Source organism: Balaenoptera ricei, chromosome 15, assembly GCF_028023285.1.
Source record: "Balaenoptera ricei isolate mBalRic1 chromosome 15, mBalRic1.hap2, whole genome shotgun sequence".
Lineage (NCBI taxonomy): Eukaryota > Metazoa > Chordata > Mammalia > Artiodactyla > Balaenopteridae > Balaenoptera > Balaenoptera ricei.
In genome coordinates this window covers 8,677,241-8,704,796 of record NC_082653.1, presented here as the reverse complement: position 1 = coordinate 8,704,796, position 27,556 = coordinate 8,677,241, and the positions used below count along the sequence as shown (strand labels likewise).

The 27,556-nt window shown below is 42.1% G+C and overlaps 1 protein-coding gene across 2 annotated transcripts in view; it reads left to right on the top strand.

Moving 5' to 3' along the window:
* TSHZ2 (teashirt zinc finger homeobox 2) overlaps positions 1-25,548 on the top strand; it is a 444,389-nt gene extending 418,841 nt beyond the window's left edge. For both annotated transcript variants that reach the window (XM_059896538.1, XM_059896536.1), the window contains exon 3: positions 25,216-25,548. In XM_059896538.1, coding sequence (XP_059752521.1) covers positions 25,216-25,217 — 2 coding nt within the window. In that variant the 3' untranslated portion in view covers positions 25,218-25,548. The remainder of the gene's footprint in view (positions 1-25,215) is intronic.
* The last annotated feature ends 2,008 nt before the right edge of the window (positions 25,549-27,556 follow it).

Here is a 27,556-nt window from a genome sequence, read left to right as displayed (position 1 = left end):
TCCAGGCTTACAACAAATTAATGGATACGAATGTGCATAATACATGGAAAGGGCTTTGCAATCAGACCTAAGTAGCTCTGCCACATACTGGCTGCAAGAACGTGGACAAATCATTTAACCCCTCCTGAGCCACAGTTTCTGAATCTGTAAAGTGGGCCAGATAATACAAACTTCGTAAGGTAGGTCTGAGGAGGAGAGATAATGAATCGAAAGTACACAGGATGAGTTTGACAGCCAGCAGCAGTTCCTCCACCAATGGTGGCTCAGACTCATTGAAACCCATGGAGAGCCAGGCCTAGCACAAAGAGCACTCGGTAAAAATTCAGAGTGTATGGAGGAACCACAGGCACCATCGACATTTAAGACATGGTTGCCACCGTTTTGCCCACTTCTGCAGTCTCCACACTTGACCTTCACGTCGGCTTTCACAGCTGCTGGGGAAAACGTTAAAGCAGGGAGGCCAGCAGTGTGAAGACCAGGGAAGGATGGAGTGAGGAAAAGCATCCCCGGGAATCTGCACTCTGGAGTTTAAATCAGGGGAACAACCATCCCAGTTTGCCTGGGACTGAGGGGTTTCCCAGAATGAGGAACCAAAACCAGTACAGCCCAGGCAAACTGGGTTGAGTAGTTCACCCTAAGTTCAAACAAAACTCCTCTTTTAGCCTCAAGCACAAGCCCTAGGCAGGCCGTGGTTTTCTAAAGCCCAAAATTCTCAGAAAACCTTCTCTTCCATTTCTAACTCTGTTTGCAGATTAGTTGTGTTTCTCTGTAGAACAATCTAGAATGTTCCAGGTCCTCACAAGAAATAGAAATGGCTGCTAGGTAATGCTATCCCTCCACAGAGGGTTCCATCTCAACTCCTCCAGAAGTGTCTATGGGTACGAGTGACAGAGCTACTGATGGCTGCTCTTATCATCTGTGTCTCGTGTTCGACGTTGGGGGGGAAATGGTGGGAACGGGCAGGAAAAGGTAAGGGTGAGTCTGCAGGGCCAGTATCGCAGCGTTCTGCTGGGAATCAGCAGGAAGCAGTTGAGAGAGGTCACCATGCCTGGGAGGGGGCTCTGAAGAAGCCAGTTTGGCAGGACTTAATCAGAGAGCCCCGTCAGCATTTCAAGGACAGGCTTATGGTTTCCTATCTGTCCGTAAGTAAACACTGGGAGCCCCCTCAACGGTCCAAACCTACCGAATCTTTCCTCTGAGGACATCCTAGCCGAGGAAGTGTCTAGAATACATTGAAGGGTCCACAAGCCCTATAACCTCTGGTGATTTTATCACAAACCTCCCAGGGTGGTCTGGTTTGACAGCCAGGACTTTCTCACGGAAGTCTTCACTCATCCCAACAGCAAACCAGCTGGATCATCTTTAAATTAAAGGTCTTATTTTGCAACTCCCCCAAAACCCAGCCCCGAGCTCTTTTCCTTTTTTTAATCACTCTCCCTTGCTCCCTTGGACCTGAATGAATCGCCATAACGCATGCATCTGCCGGTGGGCCTCTGTCATGAGCATGGAGACCGACATGGTTCAGAACCTAAACTTCAAACTGGAATAACACGCAAGCCATGGGACTCCATCCTTGAATGTGAATGTGCTGGCACTTCGAGAAGCAAAATACAAAGGGAGATAGAAGAGAGGGAGACACGTGAAGTGTAAGGAACGTCTCTGAATGTAGCAGCTACCAACCCTGGATGCAAACCGCAGTGCAGAATAATTGTCAGAGGCTTGTGTAAACACATAAATAAGACAAATTTATTTTCATTATTTATATTTGGTGCTCTTTCCTTCCACTTATTTATGCTTTAAACAACAGCCACAGTAAATACAATGATAAAAAAGTGCCTACAGTGGTCAGGAAGATTATCCAGAAGCCCTGATATACAGCAATTCCTGTTTCTCCTTTACAACCACTAACGAATCTTAACTGGAGCCGTGTTACGTTCCCATGTGAGTGATAAGCAATGATTTATTATAAAGTGTCATGAAACCGGATTGCCATACAGTGAGACATGAGCTAGTGGAAAATGTTTTCCTTGTTTCCCAACCTCATTACTCAAAGACACAGTGTCGCTTTACCAAGCCTAATTTAACAGACTTTTTTGAGCACTCTACTCATAGGCGATGAAAATTAGCCAAGGAGAGGATGTCCAGTAAAGTCTTGTGCCTGATGCCACCGCCCTGGTCCAGCTGGTGCCGGGGCTGATGAATTGCAAATTGGCCAGTTTCCAGAAGTCTGATCCCAAGAATCAACTCAACTCTGCCAAAGCAGCAAGGATATTAATGCACTCAGGAAATGAAGCCCAAAGAGAAACTTTGATGACTTTGGACTTCGTGTTAACCATATATCATGCCATCCTACTTGGAACTCATGCCTTGGTCATTTAAGACTTAACCCAATTGTACAAGGGAGCCAGCTGAGCCTGGAGAAAGATCAAACTTCTCCTAGATTTGCTGGTGGTAGGTAGAAAAAATGGTGATTGATGATCGGTTCTTCTTCCACTTAATAAATCTCATGGGAATGTGTCTAACAGCTCCCTCCCACTCCCGCGCACTTCTTTTTTATATTTTATTTTTAAATATTTTTTAAAATAAATTTATTTATTTACTTATTTCTGGCTGCGTTGGGTCTTCGTTGTTGCGCACGGGCTCTCTCTAGTTGCGGCGAGCAGGGGCTACTCTTCATTGCGGTGCGCAGGCTTCTCATTGTGGTGGCTTCTCTTGTTGCGGAGCACGGCCTCTAGGCACGTGGGCTTCAGTATTTGTGGCACGCGGGCTCAGTAGTTGTGGCTCACGGGCTTAGTTGCTCTGCGGCACATGGGACCTTCCCAGACCAGGGCTCTAACCCATGTCCCCTGCATTAGCAGGTGGATTCTTAACCACTGCACCACCAGGGAAGTCCTATTTTTAAATATTTTTAGACTTAGTTGCAAAAATGGTAGAGAAATGCTTCACCCAGCTTTCCCTAATGTTAACATATTACCCAACCATGGTACGATTATCAAAACCAGGAAATCAACATTGGCTCAACACTATTAACTAAACTATAGACCTTATTTGAATATTGTCTAAATTTTCTTTTGCTGCCTCAAGATCTAATTTAGGATCTCACATTGGATTTAGTTGTTGTGCATCCTTTTCCTCCCATCTGTGAAAATCCCACGATCTTTCCTTGTCTTTTATGACGTTAACACTTTAATCAAGTACTGGTCAGTTATTTTGTAGATTCTTCCCAGTTTGGGTTTGTCTGATGTCTTCTCATGATTAGATAGAGGTTCCGCATTTTGGGCAAGAATACCATAGAAATGGGGTTCCCTTCCCAGTGCATCGTATCAGGGATTTCATGAGTTAATATGTCCCATTACTGGGGATGTCCACTTTGATCACATGGGTAAGGTGGAACGTGGAAGTTTCCTTTAAAATATGAAGTGTGCAGCTCCTAAGGTCTGTAACTTTGTGGTGTTAGCCAAAATATCATGAAGTGAAAACATTCCATTCAGTATCCTGTTACACTAGCTGTGTGATTTTGGACACAGAATTTAATCTTTCTCTGAACACATTTTCCCCACCTGGAAAAAGAAAATAACACCAATCACCCTTCAAGACCACTGGAAACATTAATGATCCTATAGGCAAAGTAGACGTCCCAGGAGGCCCTCAAAAGTAGATACCTCTGATACCTCTTGGGCAATTTGCATCCATTATTGCCAGTCCTCACAAAACGTGGTGTATGTAATCATCACCTGTTTACAGAGAAGAAGCCTGGAACTTGGGAATATGAAGTGACTTTTTCATGTCATTCCTCTCTGTCGGCCTCCGACAACTCATCACCCCCATCCCTGGAACACTTTCCTGTGGTCCTCCCCAGATAAACTCAGACTGCCCTTTTGATATTTGTAACCACTCCTAACCATTTGTCAATATTGCAAAGCAGGATCACCTGGCAGTTAAATATATGATCCCCAGAATCGGGATTCTCTCAGTTCAAATACTAGCTGGGATCCTTTGGGCAAGCTGCTCAGATTCTCTCTGCCTCTGCGTCCCCCTCTCCAAAGGACCTAACTCATAGGGCTGTTGTGAGGATTAAGTAAAGGAATAAATAAAAGCTCTCAGCATCCTGCACAGCACATAGTAAGCACACAATCATTATCTAATTAGCTATAATTTCCAATTACTCATTCAACAAATATATATGAGGTACCCACTAGGTGTCCGGCACTGTTGAAAGCTCTGGCAATAGCCACTGAACGAGACAAAAAATGTCCCTGGCCTTGCTGAGTTTATATTACAATAGGTAAGACAGACAAAAAACAAGGAAATAAGTAGTGTAATATCACATCTCTTAAGCAATGTGTTGGGTAAATGAACTTACCAATTCTTCCCCTAGACAAGCTTTTGTCCTTAGCCGAGTTGTTCCCTCAACATGAAATACTACCTGCCCCATTTGCACATACTAAAGTCCTACTCCTGTCTTCAAGGCCTAACTCAGCTTTCCTCTGTTTCATTTTTTGTTTCCTGATTCTTTAATTAGATAGGATGACTTCCTGGTGCTCCCTCCCATTAAGAGGGTCCCAGAGTGTGCTCTGCAATGCTGTTACCTATGTACACATTCATCACCACCCCCTAGAAGCCTCCAGAGCAGCCTTTACCTCCCTTTGGCAACACTGATCTATTTTTCGGTTACATGGTCTGTGTTCAACCATCTTCACTAGATTATAAATTCTTTCCCTGCGAGCAGAAGCCGCATCTGCATAATACACTTGCCGAGACCCTCTTCTTGAGACCAGGGCCTGACATGAGTAGGTATGCAAATGTTTGTTGATTGAACAAATACATCAGTAAATGGCCATGTGTTCACCCTCTTGCTGAATTGTGATCCTCAGAAGGCAGTGGCTTTGCCTCACTCATTTCATATTGGTTGCCATGAACTGAGACTTAGCAATACTGGACATATTTGGTCTACCAATTATTTTGCTTGAGGTTTTGACCTGGTCTCTCTTTCCGTGTCACCACCTCACCCTCTTTAAGATACATGCCTCTCTCCTTGGCGTGTTTTTCACTATATTGCAAGAGTTATGTGAAGGTAAAAAGAAAGAATACAAGTAAAGCATTTTGGTTGCCTTGACAATGAAGTGCTTCAGAAATCACAGAGATTGCTTCTTTTTTTTTTTTTAATTTTATTTATTTATTTATTTATTTATTTATTTATTTATTTTTGGCTGTGTTGGGTCTTCGTTTCTATGCAAGGGCTTTCTCCAGTTGCGGCAAGCGGGGGCCACTCTTCATCGCGGTGCGCGGGCCTCTCACTGTCGTGGCCTCTCTTGTTGCGGAGCACAGGCTCCAGACGCGCAGGCTCAGTAATTGTGGCTCACGGGCCTAGTTGCTCCGCGGCATGTGGGATCTTCCCAGACCGGGGCTCGAACCCGTGTCCCCTGCATTGGCAGGCAGATTCTCAACCACTGCGCCACCAGGGAAGCCCCAGAGATTGCTTCTTGTTGCCCGCAGCTAGTCCCTGACTTTTCCTGAACTTATGCAAAACACATCTGCCCTTCTCCTATTATTGTTGATGATTTAATAAGAAATTATTACTAATTTTACCGGAAAGGAGACTTGGAAGACCACATTTTTCTCTCTAGTACTCATGTGGGCTGCCAGGAAAAGAAAACAAAAAGTGCCAAATTGTGGCTTTAAGTGTTTATCCCTTCTCTACAATATCCTTCTTTTCTCTCCCCTTCAACATTACTCTCCAGTCTCAGAAGAAAAAAAAAAAAAATGAAGAAGAAGAAAACAATGAATCTTTCTTCCCCAGCCTAAAGTACACATCTTGGGAAACAGATTGGAAAATCTTTCTGGAAAAAGTTGACTGAAATTCCAAACCAATACACTGTATTGTTTATGTCACTTATGAAAAATTTTATGAAACTCTTCTAGATAAAGAACAGTCTCAAGTTTTTACACAGCATATGCATAGGAGGCGGGTTCATCGGGGATGGTTCTTCTTTAGGATGGAGTGTAATTTTCTCAATTTCTGGTTCATAACCATCTAGATCTAAAAGTTGACCAATTAAAACACTCAAATGTGCAATAGGGAATAAAGCATTCATATTTTTATAAACCATACATTTCAAACTTGTTTTGGAAATCATATCTATTGGGTACTCCATACACTAGACCAAAGTAAGAATTATTTTCTTGAAAATGTCTGTGCTAACCTCAGGGAGTTGGGATATCTTACCTCTGTGCTCCAACCTCACTGGCTTCCTTTAGGTCCTTGAACAAGTCAGACTCCTTCCTGCCTAAGGGCCAAATATTTTGGGATTTCTCTAAGAGTTCTCTTTTCTCAATTCTTTATCTGGCTGGCTTAGTTTTAACCAATTCTTCAGATCCTGGCATAAAACACTCTCTTTAGGGCTTCCCTGGTGGCGCAGTGGTTGAGAATCTGCCTGCCAATGCAGGGGACATGGGTTCGAGCCCTGGTCTGGGAAGATCCCACATGCCGTGGAGCGGCTGGGCCCGTGAGCCACAGCTGCTGAGCCTGCGCGTCTGGAGCCTGTGCTCCGCAACAAGAGAGGCCGCGATAGTGGGAGGCCCACGCACCGCGATTAAGAGTGGCCCCCACTTGCCGCAACTAGAGAAAGCTCTCGCACAGAAATGAAGATCCAACACAGCCATAAATAAATAAATACACAAATAAATAAAAATTAAAAAAAAAAAAACACTCTCTTTATAAAAGTCTATTGTAGCAGACTTCCCTGGTGGCGCAGTGGTTAAGAATCCGTCTGCCAATGCAGGGGACACGGGTTCGAGCCCTGGTCCGGGAAGATCCCATGTGCCACGGAGCAACTAAGCCCGTGTGCCACAACTACTGAGCCTGTGCTCTAGAGCCTGCGAGCCACAACTACTGAGCCCCCGTGCCACAACTTCTGAAACCGACGTGCCTAGAGCCCATGCTCTGCAACAAGAGAAGCCACTGCAATGAGAAGCCCATGCACCGCAGTGAAGAGTAGCCCCTGCTCGCTGCAACTAGAGAGAGCCCGTGCGCAGCAAAGAAGACCCAACACAGCCAAAAATAAACATAAATAAATAAATAAAACTTTTTTAAAAAGTCTATTGTAGCATCCTCTCTCTTATCCAAGATACACCCAAGCACACATGCAGACTAAGTTAGAAGCCCCTCATATTCTCCCTCATAAATCCACATGCTTTTCTGCATGATGTTTGTCTCCACTGTAATTAATGTTTTTATCATTTGTGTGAGTGTCTGCCCCAGACCTTTTCCTTCCTAGACCATAGCGGTGGGGATCATTTTAGTCTTGACCATCACATAGTACAGTAAGCACAGAGTAGAGACTCCATAATTAATTGAGTAGATTCATTATTGGGTTGAATGAATGAATACATGATTGGGTTTGCTAGTAGGGTCTGGGAAAACCTAGGTGAAGAGAGCCTAGGAAGCAGGTCAAACCTGATAATGGATAGACTTAGGTTTGCTCAAGGGAGTGTAGTCTGAAAAATAAAGATCCAAATTATAGTCAAGAAGAATAGCCAAGGTCATGACCAAAACAAGAGTGCTTCATCAAGTATGAAGAACAAAGGGAAATTCATAGCCCCAGAGGAGTAATGAAGGGGATAGGACAGGCTTCAGATACAATTCGTGCAGTGGGTCAAGGTAAGTGGTTTAGGAGTTAAACTGTGGAAAGTCTGAGGGACTTGGAGGCCCTGCTTTATGTAACACAGTGGCCAGACAGCGTTCAATGGAGAGTTTGAGCTCTCACATCATCCTTTATTAGCTTTGTGAACTTGAGCCAATTACGTCATCTCTCTGAGCCTCAATAACTTCACCTGCAAAATGGGGATATTAGCACCCACTTCTACAACAGGACAGTGTTTGTATAAAAGAATATTATGTATGTGAAGGTTCATGCCATGGTTCTTGCACGTTCTTCTACTCAGGTCTTCCAAGAAGTTTCGACTCAGCAATGGGTCCTGTCTCTCCTTCACATTTTTCTCAAGGCATGGGTTGTATCACTGTTTGATGTGTCTGCCTTATCCATCCTTTATAGACTGGAAGCTTCTTGGAGGAGGAAACTTGTGTTACTCACCATAATTCTGTTAGACTCCTGGTAGCACACAGGTTGGGTGGGGGACAGAAAGGCTAACTATTCAGAGGTCCTAGGCAGGAATGAAGACTGTGGAATTATCGATCAGCTCTAAGGCTACATGTGATCCTTCCCCAGGGATCCATGGCTTGGAAGCTAGCTGATGTCACAAAAGAAACACTTGATATATATTGAATGAATAGATGAATGAATGAATGAATTTGCCTTTCGTTATGCATGGCAATAAAGAAAAAGAAATTTAACTTTGTCTTGAAGATTTTTGAATGCCTCTGCCAACAACTAAATCTCTTCCAGGGAGGGCAGATGGCAGCCTGTACAATGAACAATTTAATCTTTAGAAAATGGAACAACTTTGCCAGCAAACTCCATTTTTCTCCACGAACACATTGTCAATAACATGTGCTCTCAAATATGTGGTGAAATTGATGACTGGGCCCTGATTTATGGAAACAACAACAAATTAAATGATTTCTTAGCTTGGGGTCCTTCGGATCAGCTATGAATTTTTTTTTTCCCTGTGCTCTAATAATAGAAGAGGTCTAATTAAAACGCCTTGCTGGCTGATTGTGTGTGTGGAGTACAGGAAAGAAAGGAGAGTGTCCAGTGCATCTTAATTTAAAATCAGGAGGGGAGAAGCCACTTATGTGATAATGAAGATTAACTTAGGCTGATGCTGGGGCTCCCTCCTCACATAAAGGCAGATATTGAGGGAATCCTTCATACGAACACTTTGGGGACCACTTATTTAGCACCTTGTAAGAAAGTTTCTTGGTCTTGGATAGACCTGAGGCTTTGGACTTGGATGACAATAGACCAGGGTGGAGAGGGTTGCTCAGAGAAATGGGACTCTCTATTCCTGAATCACAGCCTGGTTCAGGAGTCCCTGTCCTAGAACTCCTCCTTTGAGAATGATGATTCTAAACGCATATTTGGATCAAGAAGTTTTTTGAGAATCTGATGAGAGCTACTGATCCTCTCTCCAGAAAAAATAAACAAGTGTATATTTACAAATGCATACACACACATACACAGAAATGCAAAATTTGCTTATGGTGTCATGTCTTTCCTTTGCCATAAGCTTGAACAACTTGAGCAACAATTTCTACTCAAAATTCCAGGCATCACCAGCTTTCCTATAATGCTCATCCAAGGTTAAGAATCGCTTGATTTAAAGAACCCTTGGTGGGACTTCCCTGATGGTCAAGTGGCTAAGACTCCGCTCTCCCAATGCAGGGGGCCCGGGGTTCAATCCCTGGTCAAGGAACTAGTTCCCACATGTGGCAACTAAGAATTCACATGCCGCAGATAAAAGATCCCGCATGCCCCAACGAAGATCCCACACACAGCAACGAAGATCCACGTGCCTCAACTAAGACCCAATGCAGCCAAATAAATAAATAAATATTTAAAATAACTAACTAAATAAAGAGGCCTTGGTTTCTGTAGGTCACGAAATTCTTAATCATTTCAGGCTGCATACTTCTTTGGCCATCTGGTGTAGCCCGTGGAACCCTTCTCAAAACTAATGCTTTTAAAGATGTAAGATAAAATACCTAGGGTTAAAAAAATTCATGGAAATACAGTTATCAAATATTAAAGAAACTAATTTGTGATATAGTAACAAATGAATTTTTTATATACATTAAATAGCATGACCATAACTAAGGCTAATAACCACTGTAATTTCAAAGTAATGATGAGTGTACATGATATCGCAAGATATTTGCAAGATATTCACATTTACAATGTGACATGAAAATATCTGTGACATTTTGGTGAAAATATTGGTGATAAAAATCATAATGCTGCTACTACTATTGTGATTTGATGTCTACATTCATAAATGAAGGAAATGCTGAATTTCAGTTAAAGGTTAGTGAAATTAAAGATGTAATTTTCTTTCCCACGCAAGTTCATGGGTCCCCTGAATTCTGTGCGTGGGTGTCGGGTGAAGGTTTCCTTCCCTGGTTTTCCTCATGGTGTGGAAATGACCTTAGGCAAGTGATGCCTCCCCTCTCACTTTGACCTCAAGCCTGACTCACATCATCTTATTTTCTCATTATTATTGACTGAAACATCTCCTAACTAAGCACAATGATGGGAATATGGCGTACATCTGATTGGCTTGACTCTGAAGCTCTGTTTCAAATATGCCCCATTCCTAGGGGCAGAGGCAGCTAAGTGCAGAGGAAGAAAGGACTGTCTGTGGGAAACCTGTTTAACCTAGAACTTAAGCTTCCAGAAGGCAAGGACCAAACTGTCTTGTTCCAGGTTGAACATTCCAGCACCTAACCCAGTGCCAGGCACAGGAAAATCTCTCAACATGTACTGATTCAATTAAGGAGTAAACATCAGCGGTTAGTTAGCAAAGAATAAGGGATACCTTCCTGGACTGTTTAATCCAAGGGGCTGGCATTCCATGCATGTCTCTGTCTGGAATCTTCTGAGGAAAATGGACCCATTTAAGTTAAGTGAAGAGAAGTCTCCCCACCTCTATAGGTATTCGCACTTGTGTTCAAAAAGAGCTATTTCCAAAGAACAGAGGATGGGAAACTTTTTCTATAAAAAGCCAGATAGCAAATATTCTAGACTTTTCATACTATACAATCTCTGTCACAACCACTCAGCTCTGCCATTGTAGCATGAAGACAGCCATCAATAATCCGTAAACAAATGTGGGTCTGTGTGCCAATAAAACTTCATCAACGGACTCTGAAGTTGGGATTTCATATAATTTTGATGTGTCCTGGAATATTCTTCTTCTCTGGATATTTTTCAGTTCTTTAAAAACGTAAAAGCCATTCTTAGCTCATAGGTCATATAAAAATAGGCGACCGTTGGGATCTGACCCGAGGGCCCTGGAATGGAAGCTGCGGCTCTGGTTTTGCTCTTGGTTGTTGGTGGGTTGGTTTTTGCCAGTCTGGGCCAAGCCTCCGTCTACGCCGCCATTGTTATGTTCCCTTCTATGGCCCAAGCCCTTTCCCGCCCTTGGGGATTTGCACTTAGGGATGCTTCGCCGGACACGTGAGCTTCCAGGGCCCCCCATGGCTGACCCTTTCTCATCTTTCAGGGCTTAACTCAAATGTCACATCTCGAGGGGCCGTCCCTGGCCCCTTCTCAGCATTAGCCACACTGACGGTCATACCTACAGCCACTCACTTTTTCATCACCTGCTTTATCTTCTTAATAGCACTTACCTGATGTGGTCTCGCATCTGCTCTAGCAAAATACCACAGACTGGGAGGCTTAAACAACAGAAATGTATTTTCTCACAGTTCTGGAGACCGGAAGTCCACGATCCAGGTGCTGGTAGGGTTGGTTCTCCCCAGGCCTCTCTCCTTGGCTTGCAGAGGACCGCCCTCTTGCTGCCTCTTCACATGGTTTTTCCTCCGGGCACAGCCCCCTGCCAGGTGTCTCATTATTTTATAAGAACACCAGTCCGATTGGATTAGGGCCCACCCTAATAGCCTCATCTTAATTTGATCACCTCTTTAAAGACCCTACCTCCAAATCTAGTCACGTCCTGCATACCGGGGTTAGGCCATCAAGATGAATTTGGGGATGGAGGGAGGGAGACACAATTCAGTCCATACACTGGCTTCCAAGATGCTTGTCAATAAAGCTTTTGTCATTATTACTTTAACATCAATTGTTGCTTCTCCCCGCCCCTGCCCCTGGCCTCAGAGGGAGCAGCTTGTAGCTATGGAAACCCTCCACACAAGCTTTTCATCAATTTCCTTTCCACAAAAGATGAGAGCTTCAGGACTTCCCTGGTGGTCCAGTGGCTAAGACTCCAGGCTCCCAATGCAGGGGGCCTGGGTTCAATCCTTAGTCAGGGAGCTAGATCCCATGTGCCGCAACAAAGACCCAGCCCAGCCAAATAAGTAAATAAATATTAAAAAAGAAAAAGTGGGCAATTCAATGGTTTAAAAAAAAAAAAGATGAGAGGTCCACCCCATACTTCATTTATAGCTATGCTTGGAAAGGGTGAACGTTTTCTAGTAAATTTTGTAAGTGAGACATTTAAAATACGTATCACTGCATCTCAACAGCTGATTTGGGGGCGGAGGAAAGACTTGAATTCCTCTGAGAGAGGAAACCTGGTTCAGTGTCTTTTCAGTGCACAAACAGGATCCCGGGTCGAGTCTGAAGGGTCTGCTGGCAGTGTGGACTAGTGGGAAAGTTGGGGGGCAGGGGCTCAAATCCTGGCCACACCTCTTACAGTCACGGTGACCGATCACTGCACATTCCCCGGAGTCAGCTGACCCTTTGTGAAAGCACTACTGCTGATACGCACTTCCTTTTTGTTGTGGGAGCCTCTCTGTCCCTCACCAGCCTCACAGCGCCTGGCAAGAGATGAGGCCTCATTGCCTGATAATAGCGATTGTTCTTAATACAGGAGAGCAAACAAATAAACAAACCCCAGGAACTTGAAGGTCTCCTGTGAATTCTTCCTTCAGAAGGAAATTTGGTTGCTCAGTCTTGTAACCATTTGAGCTGGGACTTGTCAATAAGGGTCACTGATCTTACAAACACTGGTGCTTTGCGTTGTTCGTGGGGTTTTTTCTTTGTTTTTTGTTTTTTTTTTCATATTTGCATGTGTTGTGAAGGGATTTAATCTAAATAGAAATGCAGATTTTGGATTGGGGAGGGGAAAGAGAGAGGGAGGAGGAGAGAGAGAGAGAAGGAAGCAAGGAACGCTGTAGTAGAATTGTACAAATTGCATATTCTACCCAGTCTCTGCAAGAACAGTTTATTGATTACATGGCAGTAATCAACCAATCAATCAATCAGTTGTACATTCGGGCAGAAGTTCTCAGTCTCAGGAGCACATTAGAATCCCCTGGAGAACTTTTAAAAACCTCAGCGCCCAGGCCATACCCTGGACCAACTAAGGCAGAATCTGGGAGATTCTGGGCATCAGTGGGGCCCGGACATCCGGTGTTGAAAGGCTCCCAGGCAACCGCCATGTGGCGTGGGGCCGGAGTGGAGAACTCGCCCAGAGGCATGGGGTGCAATTACGTAACTCTGGGCCACTTACTAGCTGTGAACTGGGGCGAGTTGCTGAGCATCTCTGAGCCTCGACTTCCTCGTCGGTCTGGAAGGTTAAATCGGATGCAGTTGGTTTAACACTTGGGCTCCAGACCAAGAACATACTGGCTTAGTAAATACCAGGTTACTATTCTCACCGTCACCCAGTGGACGTGAAGGCGGGGGCCACCATGTCACTGTCTGCAAAATGGCAGAGGCAGGGAGGATCCCTGAGGTCATTCAGTCTCATATCTATGACTCTACAAAGGTAGAGCAGTGGGCAAAGTACGTAGAAAAGCTCATATTTCTTTATGGAGTGACACGCAGGGGCCAGGCCCTGGGCTGGTACTTTGGAGTCTTGAGAACAAGGCAGTCACCCCTCCTGCCCTCCTAGACCCTGAAGGCTAGTGGGAGAGGCAAGCATGAAACCGTATTCACACACACCGAGGTGTTATTAATAACAAGTGGAGGGCAAGAGAGAGGAAACCTGGGAACCTGGATTCTGGAAGAAGGAAAGGTCCTTCTGAGGCCGTGATGGTTAAGCCAGTGGGTGAGTGTGGAGCAGGAATTATCCAGGCAGAATCATGGGAGGGACACTCCAGCCAAGGGGACAGCGGGTGCAAAGGCTGTGAGGAGGGATAGAGCTTGACATTTTTTAGGAGAGTCCGTTTAAATCATAACATCTTTTTTTTCTCAGAGCATCTCCAGGCGCCCAGACTCTCCCTAACGTACTTTGGGAAACACTGGTGGAGTCCAGTGAGATACTAGGTTTGAACTCCAGACAAGTCTTGATTTTGCTCCAGATTCACTAGGAAATATTTGCGTGGGCTGGGGGGGTGGGAGTGGGCAACTTAACCTCCACTTCTTCATTTCTATACAGGAAATTACGACTCATATCTTCCCAGTCTTTCATGAGGGTTGGTAACTATTGGTCACTTGCAAATTGGTAAAGGGTAACGGTTATTATTACGAAGCAGCATGGCCCTTTGGTGACAGGGAAACCTGGTTCAAATCCCAGTTTTGCCATTTCCCAGACATGTGATCTTGCTCCCTTTAATTAAATCTCTGTCCCTTAGTTTTCTGATCTCTGATAAAGGGGGTTCATAAGAGCTACATTTGGGGATTATTATAAGGGTTAAATAAAACAATTGCAGTCAAGCTTCAGGCAAAGAGTAGGCATGAATGAAACGATCATTCAAGGAAGGGAGACTCTTCTTGGAAAATGAGAGGGTTTGCCTGAATTATCTAAACACGGTTTCCAATCCACCAACCCCCTTGTCCAGTGTAGACTCATCACAAACAGTGCTGCAATGGGCTTAGACACATAATCACAGAGGTAAAAAATATTCTGCCGTTCATTTTCCATACTTGGAGGGCAAGCCGTTCTTCCTAAAATGCTGACAACTCACATTTAAGCAGCAGTAAAGTCCCCTAGCTGGGTCCATGCAGTGAATCTCGTCTGGTTGTAAGTTAGTTGTCATAAATAACATTTGGCTCTGTGCTCCACTTAGAGAAGATGAGTTCCATTGTGAATCATGTTGTTGTCGGTGTGGACTTTAAGCTGTCCGGGTTGTTTATGGTGGTGTTTGCCAGCATCTAGACCTCTTTCAAACAACTTAAGTGCCCTTTTGGAGTATATGAATGTGGCTCAATAAAAATGGGTACAGGGAAATTGCTTCCTTTCTCTCCTGTATGACCATGCACCAAAAGCAACCATACATGAGAATTGTCAAATGTTAAATACATAATTGCCAAACACGAAATTATAATCAACATTGAAACCACCAGGGACATTTTCCCTTTCCATTGTCAGGATGTTCTGATCTTTGCCACCCTATTAATTTATCTCTTGAAAGGACGATAACAGCTGGACAGTTTTTCAGTCCTTATCATTTTTCATTATATAACTTTACCGAGCAACATGCCTTTAGAAGATTCTAGTTAGTTCCACTGACAGCAATAAATACTGGCTGGAGAACAGGCTTCTGAAGTCAGACAGACCTAAGTCCAAATGCTGCTCTACTGCTTACTAACTAACTGACCTTGATATTCTTAACCAGTCCAAACCTCTGTTTTCTCATCAATAAATAGGGACCGTGAGATCTATAGTCAGGTATTATTGTAAAGTGCAGAGCTTATAATGAGCACTTGATAAAATGGTAGGTATTATGACTGCTTTCTACCCTCTTCTTCTTAATATCCACATCAAATGTTTGGAAATGCTATTTTATACTTTTTTTATAAAAGAGGAAAACTTTTCTTAGGTTCACATCTGAATTGACAGCTGATTTCTTTTCACCATTTGTTTAATGCCTGACATAAAGAGGCTCTCTTCTACTTAGTTTGTTAAATTTCCAGAAGGTAAGAATAATCCATTTTCCAAGACCTGATTCTTAACACATAAGCAGAATTTTATGTATGTATTTTTTTTAATTTATTCTACACATTATTCAACAGCACTTTTAAGGTACCATATTGTATGCAATGCAATAAAATCAGAAAAGAAAAGAAAATCATTTTTTAAATCTACATTTTATTGAGCACTTACTGTGTGCCAGGAACCATTTGTGAAAGGCACTAATATCATCCTGATTTTGCAGATGTGGAAACTTAGGAAGAAAAAGGGTAAGTCATTTCCCCCAATGTCACCCAGCTAATAAATGGAAGTGTCAAACTATTAACAAAAATGCCAAAGGAAAATGGAGAGAGAATACGAAGAGAAGTTAATGCACGTAGACTGTAGCCTTCAGAGGTTACACAGTTGCTGAAGTTGGGTCACCAAATTGACTCTGAGCTCCCTAGCAGTGAAAGCAAAAATGGAAACAAGATCCATCCCAAGACTGACCTTTCCCATAAGGAAAATCTATATCAGGATTTAAGAATAAGCCATGCCTTTTCTGATACCTAATGTCTGGCAGAAAGTTCTTGCATAACTTTTGTGATAGAGTACAAAAAAGACAATTGGAGGTTCCCATGTTAAACCAAATATTTAAAACTGAAACCATTCCTTTCTGTAAAATTAAAAAAAAAAAAAATTCAACTATTCCTTTCTGCAAAAATATGTTTTGCTTAACACTGGGCTCCATCTCTTTTTAATAATTATTCAATCCAAGCTTTGTCAAAGCATCATACTGTGAAGAGATTCATGTTAAAAAGCAAGTTGGGAGGGGGGAGTGGAGCCTGCCTCTCTCTGCCTTATCATTTTTATTTAGATTGACGTACCTTTGGTTATAATTAGGGATAACTGTACGGCAGTTAAGACTCCATAATCCCATCATTAGTTGTCAAGAGATTTTCAGAGGGCAAACCCTCATGCCATTTCTTTCATTTCTGTTTCTTAACTACTTGGGTAGCCTGAAGTTGAAGAGTGTGCTTTAAGGAACAGATTTTCTGCTGCCATTGAAATCTTCTAAGCTGACACACAAGCAAGGACACAAATGACACCTAGTGACAGCATTTGTGCCACTCTCAGGAAGCCCCTCATCTTCTCGCCTGACATTTTTGTTGTTGTTGTTCTCCAAGACGTCACCCTGTTTCTGCCAGTTTCTTGAACAGTCATTTCGCACACCATGGTGAAGAGATTTTAAACCATTTCAAGGGCTGCCCATGAAGTAGATCTAAAGGGAACTTATTTTTAAAAGTATTTCCAACTGGCCCACTCCATTAGACACTGGAGGTTGGTGATATAGGATGGAGGTCAACCTAGATGTTTGCTCTGGCACTGATTTAAAAAAAAAAAAAAAAGACATGGAAAATTCTCCTCCAGCTTTAGGGCTGTAGACAGTTGACAGTCTGGTTTGTGTCATGAAGCATATATCATGCATTTGAGACACATGGTTGATTTATCACAAGCTGTGCTTTAAAAGAGGAAGTTCAAAAGTTGAGATTTTCCAGTGTGTCAGTTATGACCTGCATGCTGTCTGCATTTAGATGTCCCAAGGAGAAGACTATCAAGATCAATAATAGCATTGTCTCCTGTTCTTCAAGGGTCTAATCAAGTTCTCCTTAAACAAATATACAAAAAAAGAAGTGTTGTTTCATGGGCACAGATTCAACATCAGGAACAATTAGTTTCATGGTTAACGGTAAAGACTCTGAAATCCAGAAAATATATATTCCTATTGAATATCGGAATATCCAGTTCCACTGATTGTCACGTCGCCTTGGATAAGTCACTTCAGTTATCTAAACTTCAGTTTTTTCCTCTGTAATACTGGATGCCCCGTTGAGTTGTTGAGATGGTTAACGAAAATAACGCATAAGTGGTGGGTCTAAAATTAATAGTCACTACACAGACATTACTGATATAGAATTTTTAGGTTTTTTTTTTTTTCTGATTCACCTCTTTGAGGTTTGACATAAGAAAGAAAAAGTCTTTCTTGCCATTCATAAACTCAGACCCTTCCTCCTATCTGGTTTATTTGGTGGCCTCCCCTTTCCTTGGGCAACCAGTCTGGGTCTCTGTTTTCAATGGTGAGAAAACTGCGTGGAAGAAAGGAATTAAGAAAAGGCAAAACTATATCAAACAATATTTTAAAATGTTATCCACCTACTCACATGAAGCTATGTCTAGTGTATAAAAAGTGTTCAATACATTTAAGCAATTATTTTATTCATTCAAAGACTTGAAATTGGTCCACCAAAGTTTAAGGGTTTCTGCACACAGAGATTTCTCTTAGGAAAAATTAGATGAAGCACTAATGATGAAATTCATCAATGTAGGTAAGCCAATTTGGATTTTCAAATTGTAAAATCAATTTGAAAAAAATATTAACTGCAGGTTTCTCCCAGGATTACAGGGTTAAAAATCAACTGTCTCCATTTCCACCTGGCCTCCTTGCCACAGTCTTTTTTTAACAATACATTTTATATTTCTTCAGCAGCTGTATTTTACTCTTTTTTTTCATTTTCAACCAAATAGTTTCAAGAAGCCCTGAATTAGGAGTCAGGTGTTCTGACCCATCACGATCACCATGGGAGCAAATTATTTAAACTCCCTCAGCAAATTATTTAAACTCTTTATCTTTGGGGCTACTAATATTTAGCCAATATATTTCAGAAGAGAATATATATATGAATGTGCTTTGAAAAATATAAATTGCTTCAGAATGGCAGAATAAATTATTCTTTGAAGTTGAAAGCACCACTTAGATGGCAAAGCTTCTTGATGTCCGTTTCCTTAGACTAATTTTTCTAGCCTGTTCTCTTCTTTTCTTTTTTATTTTTTCTTATTTATTTTTTTGGCTGCATTGGGTCTTCATTGCTGCGTGTGGGCTTTCTCTAGTTGCAGCGAGCAGGGGCCACTCTTCACTGCGCATGGGCTTCTCATTGCCGTGGTTTCTCTTGTTGCGGAGCATGGGCTCTAGGCACGTGGGCTTCAGTAGTTGTGGCTCACGGGCCCTAGAGCGCAGGCTCAGTAGTTGTGGCGCACGGGCTTAGGTGCTCTGCGGCATGTGGGATCTTCCTGGACCAGGGCTCGAAGCCGTGTCCCTTGCACTGGCAGCCAGATTCTTAACCACTGTATCACCAGGGAAGCCCCTCTTTTTTTCTTTACATGTTCTCTTTTGTAGAATTACTGAAGAAGGATTCCAGATAAATCTATATTTTTTCTTTTGTACTGTTTTAGTAATAAATATTTTAAAATTCCTTTTTCATCTTTGAAGAGATAGACCTCAAATTATTTTCTTTAGAACTTCATTCACTCAACCAAATTTATCAAGTACTTACTATGTGCCAGATATTGGCTTATATGCTTGGGATACTGATGTGAGTGTAATGCACAGAGCCCATGCCTTCCTGGGCTTTATAAGCCAGAGCAGGAGGCAGACACTGAACTAAAAATTACATATATGATTATGTTCATAAACCACAACAAGTCCTAGAACGACAACATAAAATGTGCAATATTATAACAAAATAATTTAATCAAATTCAACGGGTAAGAAAAAACTTCTCTGAAGAAATGACATTTAAATTAAGACCTCAAGGATGAGAAGGTGCTGGCCAAACAAAGAATAGGAGGAAGCGCATTCTAGACAGAGGGAAGAGCATCTTCGAATACCTGGAGACATGCTTCAGAAACTGTCAGAAGGCCAGCGTTCTCGGGACATATCACTAAGCAGTACGGACCCAGGAGCGGTCAGAGAAATGGCAAAGCAGATCAGGCAGAAAGTCTTAGAAAAACAGGGTTTTTTCTAAGTGCAGTAGAGGTCACTGAAGGAGTCTAAGCTGTGAGGAATGGGAAGTGACTGCTTCAATCTAATCTCAGTTTTCATAAGCTCACATTTGCCATATGGGAAATGATCCACAGGACACAGAGTGGACTAAAGTAGCCCGGTAAGAGGGACCCACAGTCATCCGGGAAAGATGTGCACAGGCTTGAACGGGGACACAGAGTGAAGATGGAAATCAACTTTGGCGAGGAATTTTATGACCAGGTGTCAAGGATGACCCAGCTTTCTAGCAGGAGCAACTGAGCTGTTTGAGGTTCCATTTCCCATGGATAGAAATGTTAGAAAGGAAACAGGATGGGGACGGGGAATTCAAACGCCGGCTATTGGAAAAGTTATGTGTTGAGGCACTTGTGAGATATTCACGTAGAGATGTCCAGAAGCCAGCTGGATGCACGGATCTGGAACTCAGTCCTCAGCATACGGGTGAGATTTAACATTATGGAACAGGATGCTGCCGCCTAGAAAGGGCTTGTGTAGAGCAGGGGTCCTCGCCCTTCAAAGACCCAGTGTGGACGTTTCTGGACAAACATTTCATAATCTCCCCTTTACTTCCTGAAAAAGAATTCGTAGATCAAATGACCAGCCTACACACATAATTTCAAAAAGAAATCATCTAATGCCATGATCATATAACGTGAAAGAAAAGGAAAACATTTGGGCACAAAAATTCACTAGAACCAGACTTCTCAAAGTTGAACCTGGATACAAATCAGCTGGGCATCCTGTTAAAATGCAAATTCTGAATTAGCAGCTCTGGGGTGGACCCAGCCTTCTGCATTTCCAACAAGCTCCCAGGTGATGTCAGGGCTGCTGTTTCATGGACCACACTCAGAGTAACGAGGTCCTTGAAGACATGATGAGGTAGCCCGATGCGTGCTCCTGGATGTAGAGTTTAGTGAACGTGTCAGTGATCAATGCAGATCAATATGGGTGGGTTGAATGGGCATCTCAAATATAAGCACAAATGCCAATGGTGACCTGTTTTTTAAAACAGCAAATAACTCCCATGAACATTCCAAACAAAACAAAGCACAGTTTCTCTTTCTTTGCAAGGTAGCTTTATTTCTGGAAAATGCAGTGTATATGAAACTGTGCATAAGAGACTTTGTGCTTATATGTAAAATGGACTTAGGTTCTAGGCTCAAATAACAAAAATGTTTTCTGCTAGGTCGGAGGTTCTGAACCAGTGGTAATTTTGCCCCACTCCAACGGGACATTTGGCAAAGGCTAGAGATATTTTTGGTTGTCACAACTCGAAGGTAAGGGGGACTGCTACTGAAATCTGGTGGGCAGAGGCCAAGGTTGCTGCTAAAAATCCTACAATGCACAGGACAGCCCCCCAAAAGAGAGAATGATCTGGCCCAAAATATCAATAGTGCCAAGGATAAGAAATCCCAACCTACAGAGAGACCTTGTACACACTGCAAGATGCCTAACATTCCTGGCCCCTAACCATGAAATGCTAGCAGCGCCTCCATCATGGTAGCAAACCCAAAACACCCTCTTGGGATGATAATACAGCTCTGAGAATAACAGTACAGAGTGGAGAAAAAAGAAGGCAGGTGGGATGGTGCAAGGGCACAGAGAAAAGGAAGAGCCAACCAGAATGACTTGCCCGAGGGATGAAGGATCCCAGCATGACCAAATTAAAATACAGTATATAGAATTCTACGCATCTGTTGGTGACTGTAATACAAAAATAATTGCATCTTTTTGCCTGGCTCTCCCTCACAAACTCTACTTAATGAACACTGCCAATGACTTTTTCGATATGTAATTAAATTTTTTATTTATTTCTGGTTTATTTTTATAGTATTAGCTCAACATATTAGGGGGGAAAACTCATGCAGCAGCAGAGCTTGGCCTCAACTATCATTTGAAAGGCAACCAAGAGTATTTGCTTTTTTTTTCTTAAATCATTCTACACAATTTTTTCTGAACAGTAAAAGGTAATAGCATCCATTCTCATCCCCCTTCCCTTCATTTTCTAGTTTTAATTTTCTGCCAGGTCTCATCTTTAGACCTAGAGGAAAAAAACATTTCTCTTCTTCTTTTAAGATAAGAAATAATTTTTTTAAGGGTATATTGTCCCAAAGTGGCCCAAGATTCAGGTCTCCTCTTTACCATTCTCTTCTAGTACAGAAACACTGCCCTTCCAGAAGAATCCACCACTTCCATCAATCATGGTGGGATATGAGATCTCTCAGATAGAAATAACATCATAGCTGGGTTTTAACAGAAGACACTCATATCTGGAATTTAACTGAGTAACTGTACAGATACTCTTGGGAAAATGCCTCTAAATTATTAATAATGTTAGTGTTTCACATTTTAAGACATTACCAAGCAATCACAGGCAATATAAGAAGCAGGGCTTAAGAGACCAGAAAAACCTGAATCTGGATACCCTTTCTCCTATTACCAGCCAGGTGGCTGCAGGTCAGTGGCTTCACCTCTCTAAATCCCCATTTCCTAGGCTGGAAAGTGTAGACAATAGTACCTCCTGTGTTACAGCATTGTGAAGTTGACGTGAGGTAAGGCACAGATCTCAAAAGGGTAGTATAGACTAAACATGCAAAAAATGTCAAGTTATCAAGACAGCAGGATCCTTTCATGCTGAGACCCCCAAAAGCCAAGTAACCTGAGCAAAGAATTACAGAACGTCAATAATGAGGTCAGGACTGAGATCTCAGGAACTAAACAACTACTTTTGCTTCTGCACGAGCGTCTGTCATGAAAGTGTTTTCCCGAAAATGACACTCAAGTATATCTGTGAGTGTTCTGTAGGGAAGAGAAGGGTTATCAAATGAATTTGGGAAACACTGGGTTAAAGAAAGGTATATTGTGTTGGATTGGGTTGGGTTTTAATTGCAGGCCTTCTCAGAGCCTTTAATACGCTAATATGTACTGTGAATTTCCAAAAGGGGACTATAATAAAATTATCTTTTCCTTTCTCCCTGCTCCCCTTCCCAGAACAAATTTTGACCTAAGAGAAACCCAGCCAGAGAAGTTTGGGTGTTGATCAAATCTGGAGCAGGTTCAAGGAAGTGATAGATGAAATAAGGTTCTCTAAAACTGGTATCACATTAACATCAAGGTCAAGGAGGAGAAAATGAGGGCCATGAACAGACTGAGTGTGAAACTGCCCCCCACCAGGACATCGTCCTGACTCACGGTGTAAGGCACGTTCACTCTTTAGGGAAGAAGCCTCTATTTTTCTTTAACCCGTTTCTCTTCCTCCATCAAGTGACCACGTGACCATCCTCCTTCAAGTTTCCTGACCTGCGAGGGCGGGGTAGGAGGTTCCAACCAAGTCAGAGCAAAGACTGCTGGGGCCCTTCGTATCTGAAATACAAACTCAGTGACCAAGGGAAATGGTTCCTTCCCCTGACGGTGGTGCCTGAGTGAGCGTGGAAGCTTCCAAGTGGGAAAGCCTCAATTTAAAGCCATCCACTGCTTTTTATTAGCTGTGGGACTTTGGACAAGTCACTAACCTCTTTGAGACTTTTTCTCTCTCTTATTTTTAAAACGAAGTTGTTTCCTTCAAACAATGGTTAATGGTAATGGAAGTAAAGCACCTGGCATTTGGTAGGTATATAATAACTGGTTGCTAGTATTGTAGCCATACTTACCAAGGTATCCTTTATAATGTCTGTTATGATTATTTTGCCCGTAATTTCTCTGCACACATCAAATGTCACACAATTTTCAACTTGTCTTTGTTCTTCTACTAGAAACTTGGAAAATTTCCTTTTCCAAAGGACAAATTAAATATAGGTCCAAAGTGTTTTTTTCTCATTAAAATGAGTACTACCACTAAATAATGTGTAAACAAGGATTGCCACCCAGATTGGACTGATGGAAATCATATGCATTCCTACAGTAATCCAAATAGCACATATCTGGGACTTCCCTGGCGGTCCAGTGGTTAGGACTCTGTGCTTCCACTGCAGGGGGCACGGGTTCGATCCCTGGCTGGGGAACTAAGATCCCGCATGCTGTGCAGCGTGGCCAAAACAAACAAACAAACAAATAGCACATATCTGAAAAAAAATTCACCCCATTAGGTAGTTTTAAGCATTTCCCCACCACAAAAATGTTGCTATCTTTTGACTCCGAAATTTAAGCCTATTAAAATATCCCAACATACTGAAAGGCTTTAAATACAAAGATGTTCATCACAGTGTTGTATATTATTGAATAAAATTGGAAGCAAATTAAATGTCCAACATCACAAGAATGGTTTAGCAAACCCTGATAATGTAAGTGACAGAATACATCCCACTGTTTACAATGAGATTTCCAAGTGAAAGAATACAAAGAAAAACATTACACAGTGGGCACTTACAACTATGTAAACCTAACAAAATGGTGGGAAAGAAAATACTAGAAGGTAGTACTACAGAATGTAAATAGGAGCTTTCTCCTGATGGTGGGGCCATGGGTTAATTTTTTAAAATGCTTCACAATAGAAAAATCATATATATATTTTTTTACTTTTAATTATGGTAAAATACACATAACATAAAATTTACCATCTTAACCATTTTTTATGGTTTATGTTTTATTTGGTTCCATCCCTTTTTATAATAATACATCCATTAACCATTTTTAAGTGTACAGTTTAGTGGCATTACGTGCATTCCATTCGCATTGTTGTGCAAACATCACCACCATCCATCTCCAGGACTTTTTCATCTTGCAAAGGTTGCCCCTGGCAACCACGATTCTGCTTTATGTTTCTATGAGCTTGACTACTCTAGGTACCTCATGTAAGTGAAGTTATTTATCATTTTATGACTGGCTTATTATCACTTAGCATAATGTCTTCAAGAGTCATCCATATTGTAGAATGTACGAGAGTGGATGTGGATGTACCACATTCTGTTTATCCATCCATCCACAGATGGACGTTTGGGTTGCTTCCACCTTTTGGCTATTGTTAATAACGCTGCTATGAACATGGGTGTTCAAATATCTCTTCCAGGCTTCCCTGGTGGCGCAGTGGTTGAGTCTGCCTGCCAGTGCGGGGGACACAGGTTCGAGCCCTGGTCTGGGAGGATCCCACATGCCGCGGAGCGGCTGGGCCCGTGAGCCACAACTGCTGAACCTGCGCATCTGGAGCCTGTGCTCCGCAACAAGAGAGGCCGCGATAGTGAGGGGCCCGCGCACCGCGATGAAGAGTGGCCCCCGCTCGCCGCAACTAGAGAAAGCCCTTGCACAGAAACGAAGACCCAACACAGCCATAAATAAATAAATAAATAAATATCTCTTCCATACATTATATATTTTATTTTATTTTATTTTATTTTTAATTTTTGGCTGCGTTGGGTCTCTGTTGCTGTGGACGGGCTTTCTCTAGTTGCAGCGAGCGGGGGTTACTCTTCCTTGCAGTGCGTGGGCTTCTCATTGCTGTGGCTTCTCTTGTTGCGGAGCATGGGCTCTAGGCATGCAGGCTTCAGTAGTTGTGGCTCACGGACTCTAGAGCACAGGCTCAGTAGTTGTGGCGCACGGGCTTAGTTGCTCCGCGGCATGTGGAATCTTCACAGACCAGGGCTCGAACCCGTGTCCCCTGCATTGACAGGCGGATTCTTAACCGCTGCGCCACCAGGGAAGCCCCATACATTATATTTTAAAAATTTTTTCCTAAATTAGCCCTTCCTTTCTATGTCCCATCAACTGATTATATCATACCCTAGACTAGACTTAATTAAGACCCTACGCAGAACATTAATACCAATGAAATAGGTGAGCAATTTGACTTCCTGGGGGAAATAACCACCTGAGCTACTCCTCAGAAAATAATGCATTTTTTTCTGTTGTTCTGATTCCCATTACAGGACAAATGCCTTAGTTTCAACTTTCCAGCCTGGTTCCCTCACACTGAGCCCTTCCTTGGTGCACCACCCTGCTCCTGACATTGACTCCTCCTGACACCCTGCTCTAAGAAGACTGCTAAAAAAAAAAAAAAAGAAAGAAAGAAAAGAAAAGAAATCACCCCAGCCATTTCTCTTCATCCTCACTAACAATTTGGTAATGAAGTATTGATTTCCACTTCTCTGCTTATGGACAACATTAGATTTTCATTAATAAACTGCAACGGGGCTCTCTCGTCTCTACGGCCCCCTTTCCACTGTCACGAGAAAACGAAGTGCCACCGAAGAAAAGTAATGACTGAGAACATTGATGTACTTATTTTGTCAGTTTGTAACACTTGACAGGAAAGGGCGGGAGGGGGGGGTGGGGGTGGGGAGGATAAGTCTTCATAGTTTAATGTCCAAGTGGGCTGCACTAGATGTAGACGCTTGGAAGCTTACTTTCCATGGTAATGTCCATTTCCTATTTATAACCCCTCTGGGAACATTTGTCTAAAGGAAATGTTTCTGTTCAGTGCAACAATTACGGTTGCACCTGGATTGTCCAGTCCTGCCCCTGCACTTGGGAGCCATTAATCACTGCAAAGTGGAAGAATTATTAAGTTAAACCAGAGTTTGAGCCAAGAAAACCTCTGAACAATGTTCATCTTCTGGGAAAGTTGTTCAAATAGTCAGGCTTAACCATGTTGCTGCCAATGACTTTTTCCCATGCAGTGGTGGGCATCTTTATTATCATTATTATCTTCATTGGCTAAAAAATATGTAGTTTTCAGCATGCACTGCTGTCACATGAGACCTGCAAATTGGCAGAATTGAGGAAATTAGTGAGATGTGGAATCAGAAAGCAAGAAGATGAGATCATTGCAGGGCAGAAAGTTCAGCAGCAGCCTTTTCTGGTAATTTCTTTCTGCAGGACCTATTGTTTATGGGCTGTGAAACACAGCTTAGCTGTAGAAGCAACAGAAAGCATGAAATAGGGTGTCCATTTTAAATGTGTTCCTGCAACTTTTTTCATTAAAACTTTGAGGGCCCAATTTTAATTTGTGGAATATTCCCATTAATAATGAGATCTAATTAAGACATCCATTAAAAGCCCGTTAAAGTTAATTTAACGTAAAAATTCCAATAGAACTGTATTAGATTTTCCCCATTAAATTAACGTTATGGATTTTTAACGGATATCTTAATTATACGTTATTATTAACGGGAATACTGTATTACACAGATTAAAATCAGGTCCTAAGTCAACTTGGAAAAGCTAAGAGCATGCTTTAATATTAAAACCCTTGCATACCTAGTGCACAGTTTGGAAATGCAAGGGTAAATCTGTTTACTCTAGTTGAGCATTTTCGATACAACTGAAAGCAACCTATAATAGATAAATCCATCATTGCGTTTAAACAATGAATACCCTCATTCTCAAAGGACAAATAAGTGTGGACTGTGTTGTAAACTGCTACTCAGCTATAGGTGAAATATTTCAACTATTCTAGGCACAACACTAGGAACTAGATGATTCTGAAACAAAATAATTATTTTTTGTTGTTGCTTTAATTACCAAGCTTATCACTGTCAAAAATCTTAACACTAAAAAAATGAAGTCAAATATTTCCAAATATATCCTCTGCACCATTTCTCCTGGAGCCTGCCTGTTGGAATTGTTTTGGGAAGTTTGACATGATCCTTAAATTCAACATTGGAATTAAAAAAAAAAATTCTTATTTACCTCCTAGAGAAAGTGTTGCCCTTATGCCACATATAATAGCAAATTGCTTTTTTTATGGCATGCATAACCTAGATGGGAAAAAATATGGCGCTTCGGGGAAGGAGGGAAAAAGTAAATGAAGTTCCAGGAATGTCATTCTGAAGTAATGAGGCATGGACAGAAAATATACCCCTCACATCATCGGATTGAGATGGCAGTCGAAATAGCTTCATTGAAGTGTCAGCACTCATCCATCAATCAATCACCCACAAGGAAAAATAGCAACAGTACAACGGGGCGGCTTTTATGGGATTTACTCATGGGCATAGGGAATAGCAGCTCAAATGTAGTTCTGACATGAAAAGCAAGGTGCTGATATTATTTTTTATGATGGGAGGATCATAAAGTGAATTGAGAACAGCGAGGTCTGTCTTTGCTTAACCTATTCAACCAGAAATGAACGGCGCTCATCTGGAAAGGAACAGTCTTCGGATGGGTTAAGATTGAAGGGTGGACTCTACTGTGCACTGTCCTTCGACAACGAAATTCTATTAAAGGAAAATCAATGCATTAGCATCGGGGTTCTTGAAGCTCTTAAAA